The sequence below is a fragment of the Chiloscyllium punctatum genome, chromosome 3 (genome assembly GCF_047496795.1).
Source record: "Chiloscyllium punctatum isolate Juve2018m chromosome 3, sChiPun1.3, whole genome shotgun sequence".
Lineage (NCBI taxonomy): Eukaryota > Metazoa > Chordata > Chondrichthyes > Orectolobiformes > Hemiscylliidae > Chiloscyllium > Chiloscyllium punctatum.
This window is the reverse complement of record NC_092741.1, coordinates 13,456,200-13,475,054: the sequence shown is the minus strand read 5'-3', so window position 1 is coordinate 13,475,054 and position 18,855 is coordinate 13,456,200. Positions and strand designations below refer to the sequence as shown.

Here is an 18,855-nt window from a genome sequence, read left to right as displayed (position 1 = left end):
TTTTCTCTCAGGGGATGGTTATTCATTAAAACAATATTGTTTCATTTATTCTTTCATTGGACATTGGGTTTACTGGCCAGAAGTTTTAGATTAGATTACTTACAGTCTGGAAGCAGACCCTTCGGCCCAAAAATCCACACCAACCCGCCGAAGTGCAACCCACCCACACCCATTCCCCTACATTTACCCCTTCGCCTAACACTCCGGGCAATTTAGCATGGCCAATTCACCTGACCTGCACATCTTTGGACTTTGGGAGGAAACCGGAGTACCCGGAGGAAACCCACGCAGACACGGGGAGAATGTGCAAACCCCACACAGTCAGTCGCCTGAGGCGGGAATTGAACCCGGGTCAATTTTTGTTGTCCATTTTTTACTGTTTGTGAGTTGAGTGGCTTGCAGAACACACATAAAGGTCAAAAGTATTACAGGGGCCAGATGAAGTAAGAGTGGAAAATATCCTTCCTGCAAGGACATTAGTGAACCAGAAAGGTTTTTAAGAAAATTAATGACCGCTGTCAAGATCAAAAAGACTGGCATTAAATTTTGGATTTATTTCAGACTCTCACCACCTAATGTGCTTTGCTTGGTGGTCATCCATTCCCCTCTTTCTTCCAATTCCTTGAGCTGCGATGTGACTACCTCTCTAAACATGCTATCTACCTAGCTCTCAGCCTTGCAAATATACCACAGTGTCTCCAGCTGGTGCTTGGACTGTGTAACACAAAGCTCAAGTTTCTGCAGTTAGGAGCACTTTGTGCACACATGGTCATCTGGACAGCAGCAGGGTCCATGACTTCTCACATGTGACACGTCATATATTCCTTTCAGAAGACTCCACCTGCCATGATTTAAACTCAAATTTACTTAGTCTTACTTGCTAACTTTTCTAATTAGTTAATCTTAAAGATACTTTCTTTATCTTAATTTTAGTCTCCTCTATTTGATAACTTTTACTTCTCAGTTCCTTCTTAGTTAAACTCCCTTAATAACCTACCAGCATGTAATCCTTGATCTGCTCCTGCCCCTACTGATCTGTGAAAGTCGTTCAGAAAAACAAGACAACCGATAAAAAGAAAAGCTCCCCCTATACAGTACCCAACTCCCTCGCTTACCAAACTGCCACATTTTACTCAGTCAGTTGCGTTTAGATTAGATTAGATTACTTACAGTGTGGAAACAGGCCCTTCGGCCCAACAAGTCCACACCGCCCCGCCGCCCTACATTTACCTCTTACCTAACACTACGGGCAATTTAGCATGGCCAATTCACCTGACCTGCACATCTTTGGACTGTGGGAGGAAACTGGAGCACCCGGAGGAAACCCACGCAGACACTGGGAGAATGTGCAAACTCCACACAGACAGTCACCTGAGGCAGGAATGGAACCCGGGTCTCTGGCGCTGTGAGGCAGCAGTGCTAACCACTGTGCCACCGTGCCGCGTTCTGTGTATGCTATTTAGTTACAAAATGATCTTAATTTAAATAATACCATTCGTCACTGTACAGAATAGGTGGACAAAGTCTAGATTATAACTGAATGATAAGGTGTTCCAAATTTCAATTTACCTTTGCTAGTCTTTTGCAGAAAACTTCAAGTTTACCAAATATGTACATCTCTGACACATCAAATGGATTATCTTGTGCTGTCTCAGTTGTATATTTCTTTGTGTTCTGGAAGTATTTGCGATATTCCACTAACAATTTCTTACATTCCTGAAATCCAATAACATACTGTGACAGGTAATCAAATATTTACACATTTCTATTATTTTAGACTAATACAGCACATTAGGTATCGATTGAGACTATTGTGCAGACTCTGAGAGCTATCCTTGTAACACCAATTCTCTTCTTTCACCATAGCCTTACAGTTTTTTCCACTTCAATGTTCGTCCTGTTTTTGCATATTACTTGGGAATCTTTTTCTATCACTTTTTTCAGCAGTGTGTTTTAGAAAAGAATGATTGATCACATCATCGCTCGTTCTTTTGCTGATTAATGTAACGCTGTTCCTTGATAACTGCCCCTCCATTATTCAGTTAATTCTACAACATCAAAACCAGTCATGATTTTGAACATTTCCCTCAAAACCTTAACATTTTCTTTTTCTTGAAGACAAAAATCCAGTTTCACCACAAAATCTATCAAGCCTGGTCATATTCTGTCATTTAGTAGTACAGAATTAGTTTTAGTGCCCAGTACAAAAACATTCTCAGTGTCTACCCTATCTTCACCTTCTAACCTTGTATGCTTCAATGAGATCACCATTTGTTCTTCTAAATGCCAAAGACTATAGGCTATACTTATTCTGCCTCTTAAGTGAAAAACCTTTCAACGCAGGGACCAATGTAGTGAAAAATTTAGAGCTGAGAGACTTTCCTACTAAAATACATTATAATATGTCCAAATTTCTTGTGGCCCCTCTCACTTTGTGGGAATTTTCATTTATGATAGAAAATACAGATCAAGAAATTCCTAAATGAATATTCATTATGAAAGCAAATGAATATTCATTACTTGTGTATAACCTAGCCTATCATTAAGTATATGGAGAGAAAACAAAGTTAACATTGACTGTCAGTTCTGACTGTCAGTTTGGGTCACTGGACCAGAACCGTTAACTCTGATTTCTCTCCACAGATGCTGCCAAACCTTCTGGGATCTTCCAGCAATTTATCTTTTTGTTTTAGATTTCCAGCATCTGCAGTTCTTTTGGTTTTTATCTGTCACTAAATCTACTGGCTACTTCTGTTCATGTAAGCAAAGCTTTTCTCTGTCAGTTTGTACCTTCTGAATTGTTCTTCTCTTTACAATTCTAGGCTTTCCTTTTATTTCATTCTTTGGAATTTTTACTCCAGTTTGCCTTTATCTTTTCCTCTCTGTCCAGTTCAATTTTTTAAAAATTTCTTTCTTGAACTCAAACTTCCTCTTATTTCCAGCTCTTTCCAATACAAGTTGCTTTGATTGAAAACTAGCCAAAGTCAAACAGTTGGGCATGCTCACTGGGCTAGAGATATATTCAAGACTTGCCACTACAAGCATAAAAAAAAGTCAAAACCAGCAGCTCTGCATTTGAATGCATGCATTCAGAACAAAGTAAATAAATTGATGGTGCACATTGAAATAAATAAACCTGATCAGATAACTATTACAGGAATATGGCTGCCCGGTGAGAATTGGAACCAGAATATAAAGGAATACATAGCAATCAGGAAATTAGAAAACTAGGTAAAGGTTGAGGGGCAGCACTGTTATTCAAGGATAGCATCAGTGCAATAGTTTGCGACAACATTGATTCAAGACATCAGGGTGAATAATCAGTTTGGATGGAAATAAGGAATAGTCAGAGAATTCACCAGTGGAAGTGTCCTGCAGTCCCCTTAAAAGATTACCACAGTGGAGGACACAGTATAAAAGGTGAAGTATTAGATCCTTGTAATAGAGGGACATCAACATATAAATGAAAAATTTGAATTGGTCATAGTAGCCTATGAAGGTTTCACAGAATAATTTTGAAAACGTTTCCAATACATCAATTAAACCTACCTCCACCAATCTAAACCTTAGCTACATGCTGTGTTAAAAAAAAGTTTCTCAACCCACATTTGCTTCTTTTGCTGTGCTCTATGGTTCTTGATTTTTAGAAGTAGAAACAGTTTCTCCATGCCCAATCTGCCGGAGACTGCTCATGATTTTGCAAAGTTGCACCAAATCTTCTCTTTAGCTTCTCTTCTCCAAGGAAAATAGTTCCAACCTATCCAATCTTTTCTCATAATTGAGGCAAAAAGATTTCATGGGATGGACATGGAAAAAATGTTACACTTGCTGTGCAAACCAAATCAGGGCCCAAAAGCGTAATCCAAAAAATAATTAACCCGCTATGGAGTTCAAGAGAAACCTCCATTTAAAATTTCCGTGTCTTCAGGTGATTAGCATTGATACATTTAAAGGAAAGCTCAACAAAAACGGAGAAGGATGGGAAAGATACATTAACGAAGTTAGTTGAAGAAGAGTGAGATATGCTTATGTGGAATACAAAAACCAGTTCGGCAAATGACTTGCTTCTGTGCTGTAAATATTATTTATTACCATATAATATACAAAGATTACCTGCATCCTATTGATAACGACTTCTGAATCCTGGTCCCATACACGAGCAGTACCATCTTCAGTGATGTATTCCTTACAGGCTGTAACCATTTGGTTTGTGACCTACAGTTGATAACATGGAATATTACAGTACATACAACCTGTATGGAGATTGACTCAAAGATCAGTTGGATCATCATATAAAATACCAACCTTAATAAAGAGAGAAGTCATCTGTTGTGAGGTGTTGTAGTACCGTGACACATTGTGGATCATTTGAATGGTATTTATCAAATTTGGAACACCTCTTGTCATAGTGACCTGTAAGTTGAATTATTCAGAAATACGATGTTGTAAAATCAAAAATATTTACAAACAATGTACAAAATTAAAAGATTTAAATAACTTACGGTCCTAGCGGAAGTATTTTTTTAAAATATGTTAATATTCCATGTTATCAAGTTATAACAAATATTGCCCTTGAAGTCACCACTGGCATTTTGAAGATGGGGTGCTAATTATGTCAATCTTCCTAATGTGTGTCATTTATTAAAGTCATCTTACCTGACAAGCATCAAAAGAAAATAATTTTGGTAATGAATACGTGAACAGCAGCAACTAATTATACAAGTAGATACTTGCAAAAACGTAGAAAACTTGGATTTACCTTAGAGTTTATTCTCCTCTATCAGTGTTACTCAGAAACCTAAACAGGTCTTCTCAGCATTTCTTTGCATTGACTAGCACTGGTGAAATGGGACCAGCTCTAAGTAATTTCCCAACCATAATATTACAAAAGGGGCAAATTATTGTTGGTCTGGGAGGAATAATTAATTCAAGATATGCTTTCATTCAAATAGGACACAAAATGAGTGAGGTTTAAATAAATTCTTAAACATGGATATGGTCAATGGACAGGTGACATGAAACTTCAAAGAATTATAAACTGTGAGGATAGTGTGGAACTCCAAAAGGACATTGACAAGTGGTGGATTGGGCAGATGGATGATAGATGTGGTTCAGTGTAGGGAAATGTGAGGTGATGCACTTTGGTCAGAAGATCATTGAAAGACAATATAAAATAAGGGATACAATTCTAAAGACAGTGGAGGAACAGAGGGACTAAGGTGTATATGTGAACAAATCGTTGAAGGTGACAGGACAGGCAGAGAAAACATGAAATAAAGTATACAGTGTTCTTAGCTTTATTAAACAGGGGCATAGAGTAGAAAAGTGTGGTGCTGGAAAAGCACAGCCGGTCATGCAGCATCTGAGGAGCAAGATGATCGATGTTTCAAGTATGAGCTGAGCAAGGAGATAATGCTGAACTTGCACAAGACACTGGATAGATCCCAGCTGGAATAATGTTTTCAGCAACAGGCACTGGATTATAAGAAAAATGCAAGTTCATTGGAGAGCATCCAGAAGTGATTTACAAGAATGGTTCCAGGTTATTAGAAACTTCAGCTATAAGGGTAGATTGAAGAAGTTGCGAATGTTCTTCCTGGAAAGAAGAAGGCTGACAGGACATTTGATTGTTAGAACATAGAACAGTATAGCACAGGAACTGGCCCTTCAGCCCATGATGTTGTGTCAAACACATTACCAAATTAAACCAATCCCTTCTGTCTGCCCATGGTCCATATCCCTCCATTCCATCATTATTCATATGCTTATCTAAAAGTACCTTTAACGCTCTATTGTATCTGTCTCCACTACCATACCTAGTAATGCTTCCCAGACAGCTACCACTGTATGTGTAAAAAACATTCACACCTCCTTTGAACTTTTCCCCTCTCACCTTAAATGCATGCCCCTGAGTATTAGACATTTCAACTCTGGGAAAAAAAGATTCTGACTGTCAACCATATGTATGCATCTCAAATTTTATACACTTCTGTCAAGTCTCCCCTTGGTCTCTGCTGCTCCAGAGAAAACAACTCAAGTTTTTCTAACCTCTCCTCATAGCTAAAGTTCTCTAATACAGAAACGTCCTGGTAAACCTTTTCTGCACCCTCCCAAGCAGCCATATCTTTCCTGCAATGTGTCAAACAGATCTGAACACAAGACTCCCAAGTGTGGCCTAACCAAAGCCTTATAAAGCTGCAACATGACATCCTGACACTTTTACTCAGTTCTCCAACCAATAAAGGCACCAAAGCCATACAACTTCTTCACCACCATATCTACTTGCATGGCCACTTTCAGGAAGCTATGGACTTGAACTCCAAGATTCCTCTGTACATCAATGTTGTGCGGGGTCCGGCCATTAACTGTATACTTTTCCTTAACAGTAGATCTCCAAAGTGCTGCACCTCACACTTACCCAGATTAAACTCGATCTGCTATTTGTCTGAGCATATCTGCAACTGATCTACATCCCGCTGTATCCTTTGTCATTCTTCTACACAATCTGCAACTCTACCAATCTTTGTGTCTTCGGCAAATTTACTAATCCTATGTTTTTTTCCTAGTCATTTATCTAGTCACTTTCAACCAAGGTCCCAGTACAGATCCCTGCGGAACACCACAAGACAACCAATCTCCAGCCAGAAAAACACTTTTCCACCACCACCCTCTGCCTTCTGTTTGTAAGCCAATTGTGAATCCAAGCAGTCAAGTCTCCATGGATCCCATGCACCTTAATCTTCTGGATGAGTCTACCATGAGGACCTTGTCAAAAGCCTTACTAAAATCCATGCAGACAACATCCATTGTTTTACCCTCATCAATCACCTTCATCACCTCCTCAAAAAATTCAATTAAGTTAGTAAGACATAACCTGACTTTGACTGTCCCTAGTTAGGCCATGTTTGAACAAATATGCACAAATCCTTTCCCAAACAATCCTCTCCAATAGCTTCCCAACTAACAATGTCAGACTCACCTATCTATAGTTTCCTGGATGATCACTATTTCCTTTCTTGAAGAGAGGAACAACATTAGTTACTATCCAGTCCTCTGGGACCTCTCAGTGTCTAGTGAGAATACAAAAATCTTTATCAAGACCTCAGCAATCTCCTCCCTTGCCTCTCTCAATAACTGGGGTTAGTTAACATCGGGCCCTGGAGATGTATCCAGCTAAATGTTCTTCGAGAGACCCAACACCTCTTCTTCTCATAATGTCCTAGTACATTAACATGATCCATACAAATCTCACTGTCCTCCATGTTTTTATCCTGGATGAATAATGACACAAAATACCCATTTAAGATTCTCGCCTCCAAGCACAAATTCCCTCTTTATCCTTGAGTTGCCTCTAAGGGCGGCACAGTGATTCAGTGGTTAGCACTGCTGCTTCACATCACGAGGGACCCAGGTTCAATTCCAATCTCGGGTGACTCTCTGTGTGGAGTTTGCACATTCATTCTCCCCGTGTCTGCGTGGGTTTCCTCCAGGTGCATCGGTTTCGTCCCACAGTCCAAAGATGTGCAGGTTAGGTGAATTGGCCATGCTAAATTGCCCGTAGTGTTCAGGGATATGTAGATTAGGTGCATTAGTCAGGGGTAAATATAGGATAATAGAGTAGGGGAATGGGTCTGGGTGGGTTACTCTTCCGAGGGTTGGTGTGGACTTTTTGGGCCAAAGGGCCTGTTTCCACACTGTAGGGATTCCATAATTGTCCTATCCTCCTACAGTCATTGAGTCATAGAGATGTACAGCACGGAAACAGACCCTTCAGTCCAACCCGTCCATGCCGGCCAGATATCCCAACCCAATCTAGTCCCACCTGCCAGCACCCGCCCCATATCCCTCCAAACCCTTCCTATTATTATACCCATCCAAATGCCTCTTAAATGTTGCAATTGTACCAGACTCCACCACGTCCTCTGGCAGCTCATTCCATACACGTACCACCTTCTACGTGAAAAAGTTGCCCCTTAGGTCTTTTTTATATCTTTCCCCTCTCACCCTAAAACTATGCCCTCTAGTTCTGGACTCCCCGACCCCAGGGAAAAGACTTTGCCTATTTACCCGATCCATGCCCCTCATAATTTTGTAATCCTCTATAAGGTCACCCCTCAGTCTCCGACGCTCCAGGGAAAACAGCCCCAGCCTGTTCAGCCTCTCCCTATAGCTCAAATCCTCCAACCCTGGCAACATCCTTGTAAATTTTTTCTGAACCCTTTCAATTTTCACATCTTTCCAATAGGAAGGAGACCAGAATTGCACACAATATTCCAACAGTGGCCTAACCAATGTCCTGTACAGCCACAACATGACTTCCCAACTCCTGTTCTCAATACTCTGACCAATAAAGGAAAGCATACCAAATGCCTTCTTCAGTATCCTATCTACCTAGGACTCCAATTTCAAGGAGCTATGAACCTGCACTCCAAGGTCTCTTTGCTCAGCAACACTCCCTAGAACCTTACCATTAAGTGTATAAGTCCTGCTAAGTTTTGCTTTCCCAAAATGCAGCACCTCACATTTATCTGAATTGGATGGGATGGGATTACTTACAGTGTGGAATAAGTCCACACCGACCCTCCGAAGAGCAACGCACCCAGATCCATTCCCCTACACTAACCCCTTCACCTAACACTAAGGACAATTTAGCATGGCCAATTCACATAACCTTTGCACATTTTTGGACTGTGGGAGGAATCCGGGGAGCAAACCCACACAGACACGGGGAGAATGTGCAAACTCCACACAGACAGTTGCCTGAGGCAGGAATTGAACCCGGGTCTCTGGCGCTGTGAGGCAGCAGTGCTAACCACTGTGCCACCCCAGATTCATGACTTTTAGATTAGATTACTTACACCCCTTTGGCCCAACAAGTCCACACCGACCCTCCGAAGAGCAACCCACCCAGACCCATTCCCCTATATTTACCCCTTCACCTAACAATAAGGACAATTTAGCATGTCCAATTCACCTAACCTGCACATTTTTGGACTGTGGGAGGAAACCGGAGCACCCGGATGAAACCCACGCAGACACAGGGAGAATGTGCAAACTCCAAACAGACAGTCGCCTGAGGCAGGAATTGAACCCAGGTCTCTGGCATTGTGAGGCAGCAGTGCTAACCACTGTGTCACCATGCCACCCAATTAAACCCCATCTGCCAATTCTCAGCCCATTGGCCCATCTGGTCAAGATAGACAATAGACAATAGGTGCAGGAGTAGGCCATTCTGCCCTTCAAGCCTGCACCACCATTCATTATGATCATGGCTGATCATTCTCAATCAGTATCCTGTTCCTGCCTTATCTCCATAGCCTTTGATTCCACTATCCTTGAGAGCTCTATCCAACTCTTTCTTAAACAAATCCAGAGGCTGGGCCTCCACTACCTTCTGGGGCAAAGCATTCCACACACCCAACACTCTCTGGGTGAAGATGTTTCTCCTCATCTCCTAACTGGCCTCCCCCTTATTTTTAAGCTGTGTCCTCTGGTCCAGGACTCACCCATCATCAGAAACATGTTTCCTGCCTCCAGAGTGTCCAATCCTTTAATAATCTTATATGTCTCAATCAGATCCTCTCTCAGTCTTCTAAACTCAAGGGTATACAAGCCCAGTCGCTCCAATCTTTCAACATAAGATAGTCCCGCCATTCCAGGAATTGACCTTGTGAACCTATGCTGCACTCCCTCAATAGCCAGAATGTCTTTCCTCAAATTTGGAGATCAGAACTGCACACAATATTCCTGGTGCGGTCATACCAGGGCCCTCTACAGCTGCAGAAGAACCTCTTTGCTTCTATACTCAATCCCTCTTGTTATGAAGGCCAGCATGCTATTAGCTTTCTTCACTATCTGCTGTACCTGCATGCTTGCCTTCATTGACTGGTGTACAAGAACACCCAGAACTCTTTATACTGCCCCTTTACCTAACTTGACTCCATTTAGGTAGTAATCTGCCTTCCTGTTCTTGCCACCAAAGTGGATAACCATACATTTATCCACATTAAACTGCATCTTCCATGCATCTGTCCACTCACCTAACCTGTCCAGGTCACCCTGTAATCTCCTAACATTCTCCTCACATTTCACCCTGCCACCCAGCTTTGTATCATCAGCAAATTTGCTAATGTTACTATTAATACCATCTTCTATATCATTAATATATATTGTAAAAAGCTGCGGTCCCAGCAGTGATCCCTGCGGTACCCCACTGGTCACCGCCTGCCATTCCAAAAGGGAGCCATTTATCACTACTCTTTGTTTCCTGTCAGCCAACCAATTTTCAATCCAAGTCAGTACTTTGCCCCCATTACCATGCGCCCTAATTTTACTCACTAACCTCCTATGTGGGACTTTATCAAAGGCTTTCTGAAAGTCCAGGTACACTACATCCACTGGATCTCTCTTGTCCATCTTCAGAGTTACATCCTCAAAAAATTCCAGAAGATTAGTCAAACATGATTTCCCCTTCATAAATCCATGCTGACTCTGACCTATCCTGTTACTGCTATTCAGATGTGTCGTAATTTCATCCTTTATAATTGACTCCAGCATCTTTCCCACCACTGAGGTCAGACTAACTGGTCTATAATTTCCTGCTTTCTCTCTCGCTCCTTAGTCACCCTCCAATCTGGAGGAACTGATCCCGAATCTATCGAACTCTGGAAAATAATCACCAATGCATCCACGATTTCTAGAGCCACCTCCTTCAGTACCCTGGGATGTAAACCATCAGGCCCTGGGGACTTATCAGCCTTCAGACCTAACAGTCTCTCCAACACCAATTCCTGGCAAATATAAATTCCCTTCAGTTCAGGTTCTTCAGCCACTGTTACCTCTGGGAGATTGCTTGTGTCTTCCCCAGTGAACACAGATCTGAAGTACCAATTCAACTCTTCTGCCATTTCTTTGTTCCCCTTAATATATTCCCCTGTTTCTGTCTCCAAGGGCCCAATTTTAGTCTTAACCATTTTTTTCACTTTCACATACCTAAAAAGGCTTTTACTATCCTCCTTTATATTCTTAGGAGAAAGTGAGGACTGCAGATGCTGGAGATCAGAGCTGAAAAATGGTTGCTGGAATGATTCCTGAAGAAGGGCTTATGCCCGAAACATCGATTCTCCTGCTCCTTGGATGCTGCCTGACCTGCTGCGCTTTTCCAGCAACACATTTTTTAGCTCCTTTATATTTTTGGCCAGTTTACCTTCGTACCTCATTTTTTCTCTGCGTATTTCCTTCTTAGTAGTCCTCTGTTGTTCTTTAAAAGCTTCCCAGTCCTCCCTTTTCCCACTCATCTTTGCTATGTTATACTTTTTCTGTTTTGACTTTATATGTTTCTTAACTTCCCTCGTCAGCCACGGCCACCCCTGCCTCCTCATAGGATCTTTCTTCCTTTTTGGAATGAACTGATCCTGCATCTTCTGCATTATACCCAAAAATATCTGCCATTGTTCCTCCACTGTCATCCCTGCTAAGGTATTGCATCATTGAACTTTGGCCAGCTCCTCCCTCATAGCTCCATAGTTCCCTTTATTCAACTGAAATATTGTCACTACCAATTGTACCCTCTCCCTTTCGGATTGCAGATTGAAGCTTATTGTATTATGGTCACTACCTCCTAATGGCTCCTTCACTTCAATGTCCCTAATCAATTCTGGTTCGTTGCACAATACCAAATCCAGAATTGCCTTCTCCCTGGTAGGCTCCAGCACCAGCTGTTCTGAGAATCCATCTTGGAGGCACTCCACAAAGTCTCTTTCTTGAGGGCCAATACCATCCTGATTCTCCCAGACTAACTGCAAGTTGAAATCCCCCATAACAACTGTAGTAACATCTTTGCGACAGGCCAATTTCAGCTCCTTATTCAACTTACACCCTACATCCATACTACTATTTGGGGGACTGTAGATAACTCCCAAGAGGGTCTTTCTACCCTTAGAATTTCTCAGCTCTATCCATACTGACTCTACATCCCCTGATTCTAGGTCCCCCACACAAGGGACTGAATATCATCCCTTACCAACAAGGCCACCCCACCCCCTCTGCCCATTAGTCTGTCCTTACGATAGCACGTATCGCCTTGAATATTCATTTCCCAGGCCCTGTCCACTTGAAGCCATGTCTCAGTTATCCCCACAATATCGTAGCTGCCAATTTCCAAAAGAGCCTCAAGCTCATCCATCTTATTTCTAATACTTCGTGCATTCATATATAGTATTTTTAAGTTATTACTGCCCTCACCCTTCCTATCAATTCCTATTTCACTCAACCTTATGGCATGATCCCTTTCTGAGTTTTCTGCTTCATTGATACCGTTCTCTTTCTTGACTGCCCTTGTTCTAACTTTGGATTAATGGTGCTGGAAGAGCACAGCAGTTCAGGCAGCATCCAACGAGCAGCGAAATCAACGTTTCGGGCAAAAGCCCTTCATCAGGAATAAAGGCAGTGAGCCTGAAGCATGGAGAGATAAGCTAGAGGAGGGTGGGGGTGGGGAGAGAGTAGCATAGAGTACAATGGGTGAGTGGGGGAGGAGATGAAGGTGATAGGTCAGGGAGGGGAGGGTGGAGTGGATAGGTGGAAAAGAAGATAGGCAGGTCGGACAAGTCAAGGAGACAGTAACTGAGCTGGAAGTAGAAACTAGGATGAGGTGGGGGAAGGGGAAATGAGGAAGCTGTTGAAGTCCACATTGATGCCCTGGGGTTGAAGTGTTCCGAGGCAGAAGATGAGGCGTTCTTCCTCCAGGCGTCGGGTGGTGAGGGAGCGGCGGTGAAGGAGGCCTAGGACCTCCATGTCCTCGGCAGAGTGGGAGGGGGAGTTGAAATGTTGGGCCACGGGGCGGTTTGGTTGATTGGTGCGGGTGTCTCGGAGATGTTCCCTAAAGCGCTCTGCTAGGAGGCGCCCAGTCTCCCCAATGTAGAGGAGACCACATCGGGAGCAACGGATACAATAAATGATATTGGTGGATGTGCAGGTGAAACTTTGATGGATGTGGAAGGCTCCTTTAGGGCCTTGGATAGAGGTGAGGGAGGAGGTGTGGGCACAGGTTTTACAGTTCCTGCGGTGGCAGGTGAAAGTGCCAGAATGGGAGGGTGGGTCGTAGGGGGGTGTGGACCTGACCAGGTAGTCACGGAGGGAACGGTCTTTGCGGAAGGCGGAAAGGGGTGGGGAGGGAAATATATCCCTGGTGGTGGGGTCTTTTTGGAGGTGGCGGAAATGACGCCGTTCCCTCCGTGACTACCTGGTCAGGTCCACACCCCCCTACGCCCACCACCAGGGATATATTTCCCTCCCCACCCCTTTCCGCCTTCCGCAAAGACCGTTCCCTCCGTGACTACCTGGTCAGGTCCACACCCCCCTACGACCCACCCTCCCATTCTGGCACTTTCCCTTGCCACCGCAGGAACTGTAAAACCTGTGCCCACACCTCCTCCCTCACCTCTATCCAAGGCCCTAAAGGAGCCTTCCACTTCCATCAAAGTTTCACCTGCACATCCACCAATATCATTTATTGTATCCGTTGCTCCCGATGTGGTCTCCTCTACATTGGGGAGACTGGGCGCCTCCTAGCAGAGCGCTTTAGGGAACATCTCCGAGACACCCGCACCAATCAACCAAACCGCCCCGTGGCCCAACATTTCAACTCCTCCTCCCACTCTGCCGAGGACATGGAGGTCCTGGGCCTCCTTCACCGCCGCTCCCTCACCACCCGACGCCTGGAGGAAGAACGCCTCATCTTCCGCCTCGGAACACTTCAACCCCAGGGCATCAATGTGGACTTCAACAGCTTCCTCATTTCCCCTTCCCCCACCTCATCCTAGTTTCTACTTCCAGCTCAGTTACTGTCCCCTTGACTTGTCCGACCTGCCTATCTTCTTTTCCACCTATCCACTCCACCCTCTCCTCCTTGACCTATCACTTTCATCTCCTCCCCCACTCACCCATTGTACTCTATGCTACTCTCTCCCCACCCCCACCCTCCTCTAGCTTATCTCTCCATGCTTCAGGCTCACTGCCTTTATTCCTGATGAAGGGCTTTTGCCCGAAACGTTGATTTCGCTGCTCGTTGGATGCTGCCTGAACTGCTGTGCTCTTCCAGCACCACTAATCCAGTATTTGATTTTCAGCATCTGCAGTCATTGTTTTTACCTTGTTCTAACTTTCCCTGTTCTAACTTTCCCTTCAATTTCCTTCTTAAACTTCCAGTTTGTCTCCCCCCCCCCCCCCATCCCGCTATTTATTTAGTTTAAACGCAACTGTTGTATTGAATGCCTTGGGATTCTCTTTAATCCAACTTGTCAAGGACATGTCATGGCCAATCGTTGCTCTCCTAATTCCCTGCTTGTGGTCTTTCTTGGTTGCTTTATAGTCCTCACAGGTCCGATTTTACCTTCCTGAATCTTGCATATGCTTCTTTTTCCCTTTTTGACTAAATTCACAAACTCCCTCATTATCCAAGGGTCCCTTACTTTGATATCCTTGTCTTTCCTCCTTACTGGACCATGCCAATTCTGAACTCCGATCAGTAGGTCTTTAAACAACGCCCACATGTCGAGTTTGGACTTGCCTGATAACAGCTGCTCCCAATTAACTCTCCCTAACTCATGCCTAATACTATCGTAATTTGCCCTTCTTCAATTTTTTTCAAAAGCATAACTGGGCTGGGCAGAGTACATTGGGTGAAGCTGCTTTCGCTTCGTGGGCGGCACGGTGGCACAGTGGTTAGCACTGTAGCCTCACAGCGCCGGAGACCCAGGTTCGATTCCTGCCTCAGGCCACTAACTGTGTGGAGTTTGCACGTTCTCCCCGTGTCTGCGTGGGTTTCCTCTGGGTGCTCCAGTTTCCTCCCACAGTCCAAGGATGTGCAGGTCAGGTGAATTGGCCATGTTAAATTGCCCGTAGTGTTAGGTAAGGGGTAAATGTAGGGGTATGGGTGGGTTGCGCTTCGGCGGGTCGGTGTGGACATGTTGGGCCGAAGGGCCTGTTTCCACACTGTAATGTAATGTAATCTAATCTAATCTAAAAAAGAATCACGAAAAAAAGGGCATGGATTTTTGAGATTTGTTGCTCAGGTTAAGGTTCGGGTTACAAAATTGCTCGCTGAACTGGAAGGTTTGTTCTCAGATACTTTGTCACACTGCTAGGTAACATCATCAGTGAGCCTCCGGTGAAGTGCTGGTGTTCTATCTCACTTTCTATTTATGTTTGTTGGTTGGTTGAGGTGGGTGATATCATTTCCGGTTCTTTTTCTCAGAGGTTGGTAAATGGGGTCCAAATTGATGTGTTTATTAATGGAGATCTAGTTTGGATGCCAAGCCTCTAGGAATTCCCATGTGTATCTCCGTTTAGCCAGTCCTGAGATGGATGTGTTGACCCAGTCAAATTGATGCCCTTCTTTGTCTGTATGTAAGGATACTAGTGATAGTAGGTCATGTCTTTTGGTGGCTAGTTGGTGTTCGTGTATCCTGGTAGGTAGTCTGCCTGTCTGTCTGATGTAGTGTTTGCAGCATATTTTGTAAATGACACTCAATTTGCTGGTTGTTGGTATAGGGTCCTTGAGGTTCATCAGTAGCTGTTTCGGTGTGTTGGTAGGTTTGTGGGCTACCATGATGACAAGAGGCCGGAGTAGCCAGGTAGTCAGCTCCGAGATGTCTTTGATGTATGGTGGTGTGGCTAGGGTTTCTGGGCATGTTGTGTCTACTTGTTTGGGATTGTTCGAGCCACAACACGCTGCAGCACGAGCAGCAATAGAAAAACACTTATATAGCACATTCAAGAACAACGGGTACCAGATAAATGCAGGCAGAAATGGGTACTGCAGATGCTGGAGATTCGAGTCAAGATTCGAGTGGAAAAGCACAGCAGGTCAGGCAGCTTCCGAGCAGCAGGAAAATCGACGTTTCGGGCAAAAGCCCTTCACCAGGATTCCTGATGAAGGGCTTTTGCCCAAAATGTTGATTTTCCCGCTTCTCGCTTGCTGCCTGACTTGTTGTGCTTTTCCAGCACCATTCTCATCTTGACTTGATAAACACAGTCCACTGATTCTTAAACAACAATTCCAAACAAGTAGACACTACATGCCCAAAAACCCTAGCCACACTACGATACATCAATACATCTTGGAGATGCTGACCAGACTACTCTGACCCCTTGGCATTGTGGTAGCCCACAAACCTACCAACACACTGAAGCAGCTACCAATGAACCTAAAGGACCCTGTACCAACATCCAGAAAAAGTAATGTAATTTACAAAATACCCTGCAAGGACTGTAACAAACACTACATCGTACAGACTGGCAGAAAACTAGCCACCAGGATACATAAACACCAACTGGCCACCAAAGGTCAAGACCCACTATCACTAGTATCCTTACATACAGATGAAGAAGGACACCAGTTCGACTGGGGCAACACAACCCTCCTCGGACAGGCTAAACAGAGACACGTACGGCTTAGTCAGCATGGCTTCATCAATGAAAGGTTTTTGAGTGCATTTAAATCAGAGACAGTTAACATCTTGCTTAGTGAAGGGATCAAGAGTTACAGGAGTAGGCAGGAATATGGGGTTGCGAAACGTATCAGTTATAATCAAATAGTGGAGCAGAATTGATGGGCTGAATGGTCTAATTCTTGCCCAAATTGTATGACCTTATGGTCATTTCAAGTTTTCTTAACTCTATGCCCCTTTCCATTACCCTTTGTTGTTTTTTTTGCTTCCTTCCTTGTTCCTCTGTTTTTGCCTGAAGGGCTTTTGCATGAAACGTCGATTTTCCTGCTCCTCGGATGCTGCCTGACCTGCTGTGCTTTTCTAGCACCACTCTGATCTAAACTCTGGTTTCCAGCATCTGCAGTCCTCACTTTTGACCGGACCAGATATATCCAAGTTAGTACAGGAAGCAAGGGAAGAGTTTGCTGCACCCCTGGCAATAATCTTTGTATCCCCACTCTCCAACGGGAGTAGTACTGGATGATTAGACAGAGGCAAATGTTGTTCCTCTGTTCAAAAAAGGGAATACTGAAATCCCTGGGAATTATAGACCAGACAGTCTTATGTATGTGGAAGCAAGGTACTAAAAAGGATTCTGAGAGATAGGGTTTATGACTATTTGGAAAAACGTAGTTGATCAAAGATAGTCAACATGGTTTTGTGAGGGGTAGGTCATGTCTCAAAAGCCTGATTGAGTTCTTTCAGGATGTGACGAGACAAGTTGACGAAGGTCGAGCAGTGAATGTGGTGTATATGGATTTCAGTAAGACATTTGATAACGTTCCCCACAGTGGGCTCATTCAGAAAGTTAGGAGTTCTGGGATACAGGGAAATTTGCCTGTCTGGATACAGAATTGGCTGGTGGTAGTGGATGGAAAGTTTTCCGCCTGGAGCTCAGTGACCAGTGGTGTTCGGCAGGGATCTTTTCTTGGGCCTCTGCTCTTTGTAGTTTTTATAAATTACTTGGATGAAGAAGTGGAAGGGTGGTTTGGTAAGTTTGCCGATGACAGAAAGATCGGTGGTTCTGTAGATAGTGTTAAGGACTGTTGGAGGCTACAACAAGACATTGGTAGGATGCAGAGCTGGGCTGAGAAGTGGCAGATGGAGTTCAACTTGGATAAATGCGAAGTGATTCATTTTGGAAAGTTGAATTTGAATGTTGAATACAGGGTTAAAGACAGTATTCTGGGCAATGTGGAGGTACAGCAAGATCTTGGGATCCATGTACATAGATCCCTCAAAGTTGCCACCCAAGTTGACAGGATTGTTAAGAAGGCATATGATGTTTTGGCTTTCATTAACAGGGGAATTCAGTCTAAGAGCCATGAGGTTTTGCTGCAGCTCTATAAAACCCTGGTTAGACCACACATGGAATATTGTGTCCAGTTCTGGTCACCTCATTATAGGAAGTGTGTAGATGCTTTAGAAAGGGGGCAGCGGAGATTTACCAGGATGCTGCCTGGATTGGAGAGCTTGTCTCATGAAGAGAGGTTGAGTGAGGTAGGGCTTTTCACACTGGAGAGAACAAGGAAGAGAGGTGACTTGACAGATGTGTACAAGGTAATGAGAGGCATAGGAAGAGTAGATAGCCAGAGACTTTTCCCCAGGGCAGAAATGGCTGTCATGAAGGGTCATAGTTTTAAGGTGATTGGAGTAAGGTATAGGGGCAATGTCAGAGGTAGGTTCTTTACGCAGAGAGTTGTGGGTGTAAGGAATGCACTGCCAGCGAGGGTAGTAGAATCAGAGACATCTGGAAATTTAAACCACCGCTGGACGAGCAGATGGATAGCAGTAAATTGAGGGGTGTGCAGGTTAGGTTGATCTTAAATTAAGATAAATGCTCAACACAACATCATGGACCAAAGAGCCTGTACTGTTCTATGTTCTATATTGAAGCCCTCATGTGACCCAAGTCATCCCAGAGGAAAAACATTAGTTAAAAATCAGTGATGCTTGGAAACGGGCATATTAGCAATATTGTACCTCTGTTTTGAAGTGTACGTGATAAGTTGGACCAACATGTGTTACTCGTATGATTTACTGTTTTTTTTTCTGGCTGACTACTTCAGGGTCTCATCCTGCCTGCTGTTATTTCATTCACATCAGTGGATGCCCATATCGTGTGGGCTTCCAGAAGGAAATGTGCAATAACACTTCCAAATGATACAAATCAAACTGACCCATCTAGCAAACTTCAGATTGGAGCTCCAGAACAATCAATATGTTAATTTCCAAGTAATACTGGCTTGCTCTTGCTCCTTCTCTCTGGCAATCATAGCATCTTTTGCAGTGTATGCTAATGTCAGATGTAGAAAGTACTACATTTGGACAGACCAAATGTTATCAGCCTGTTCAAATGGCAAAACAG

At 43.7% G+C, this 18,855-nt stretch overlaps 1 protein-coding gene across 1 annotated transcript in view; it reads right to left on the bottom strand.

Annotated features, from left to right (window-relative positions):
• Positions 1 to 18,855, bottom strand: part of LOC140453945 (dynein axonemal heavy chain 8-like) — a 1,117,430-nt gene that overhangs the window by 957,171 nt on the left and 141,404 nt on the right. Inside the window, exons 8-10 of the mRNA XM_072548819.1 lie at positions 4,306 to 4,413; positions 4,114 to 4,215; positions 1,570 to 1,716 (exon numbers count right to left, since the gene is read on the bottom strand). Of these exons, the coding sequence (XP_072404920.1) occupies positions 1,570 to 1,716; positions 4,114 to 4,215; positions 4,306 to 4,413 (357 nt within the window). The remainder of the gene's footprint in view (positions 1 to 1,569; positions 1,717 to 4,113; positions 4,216 to 4,305; positions 4,414 to 18,855) is intronic.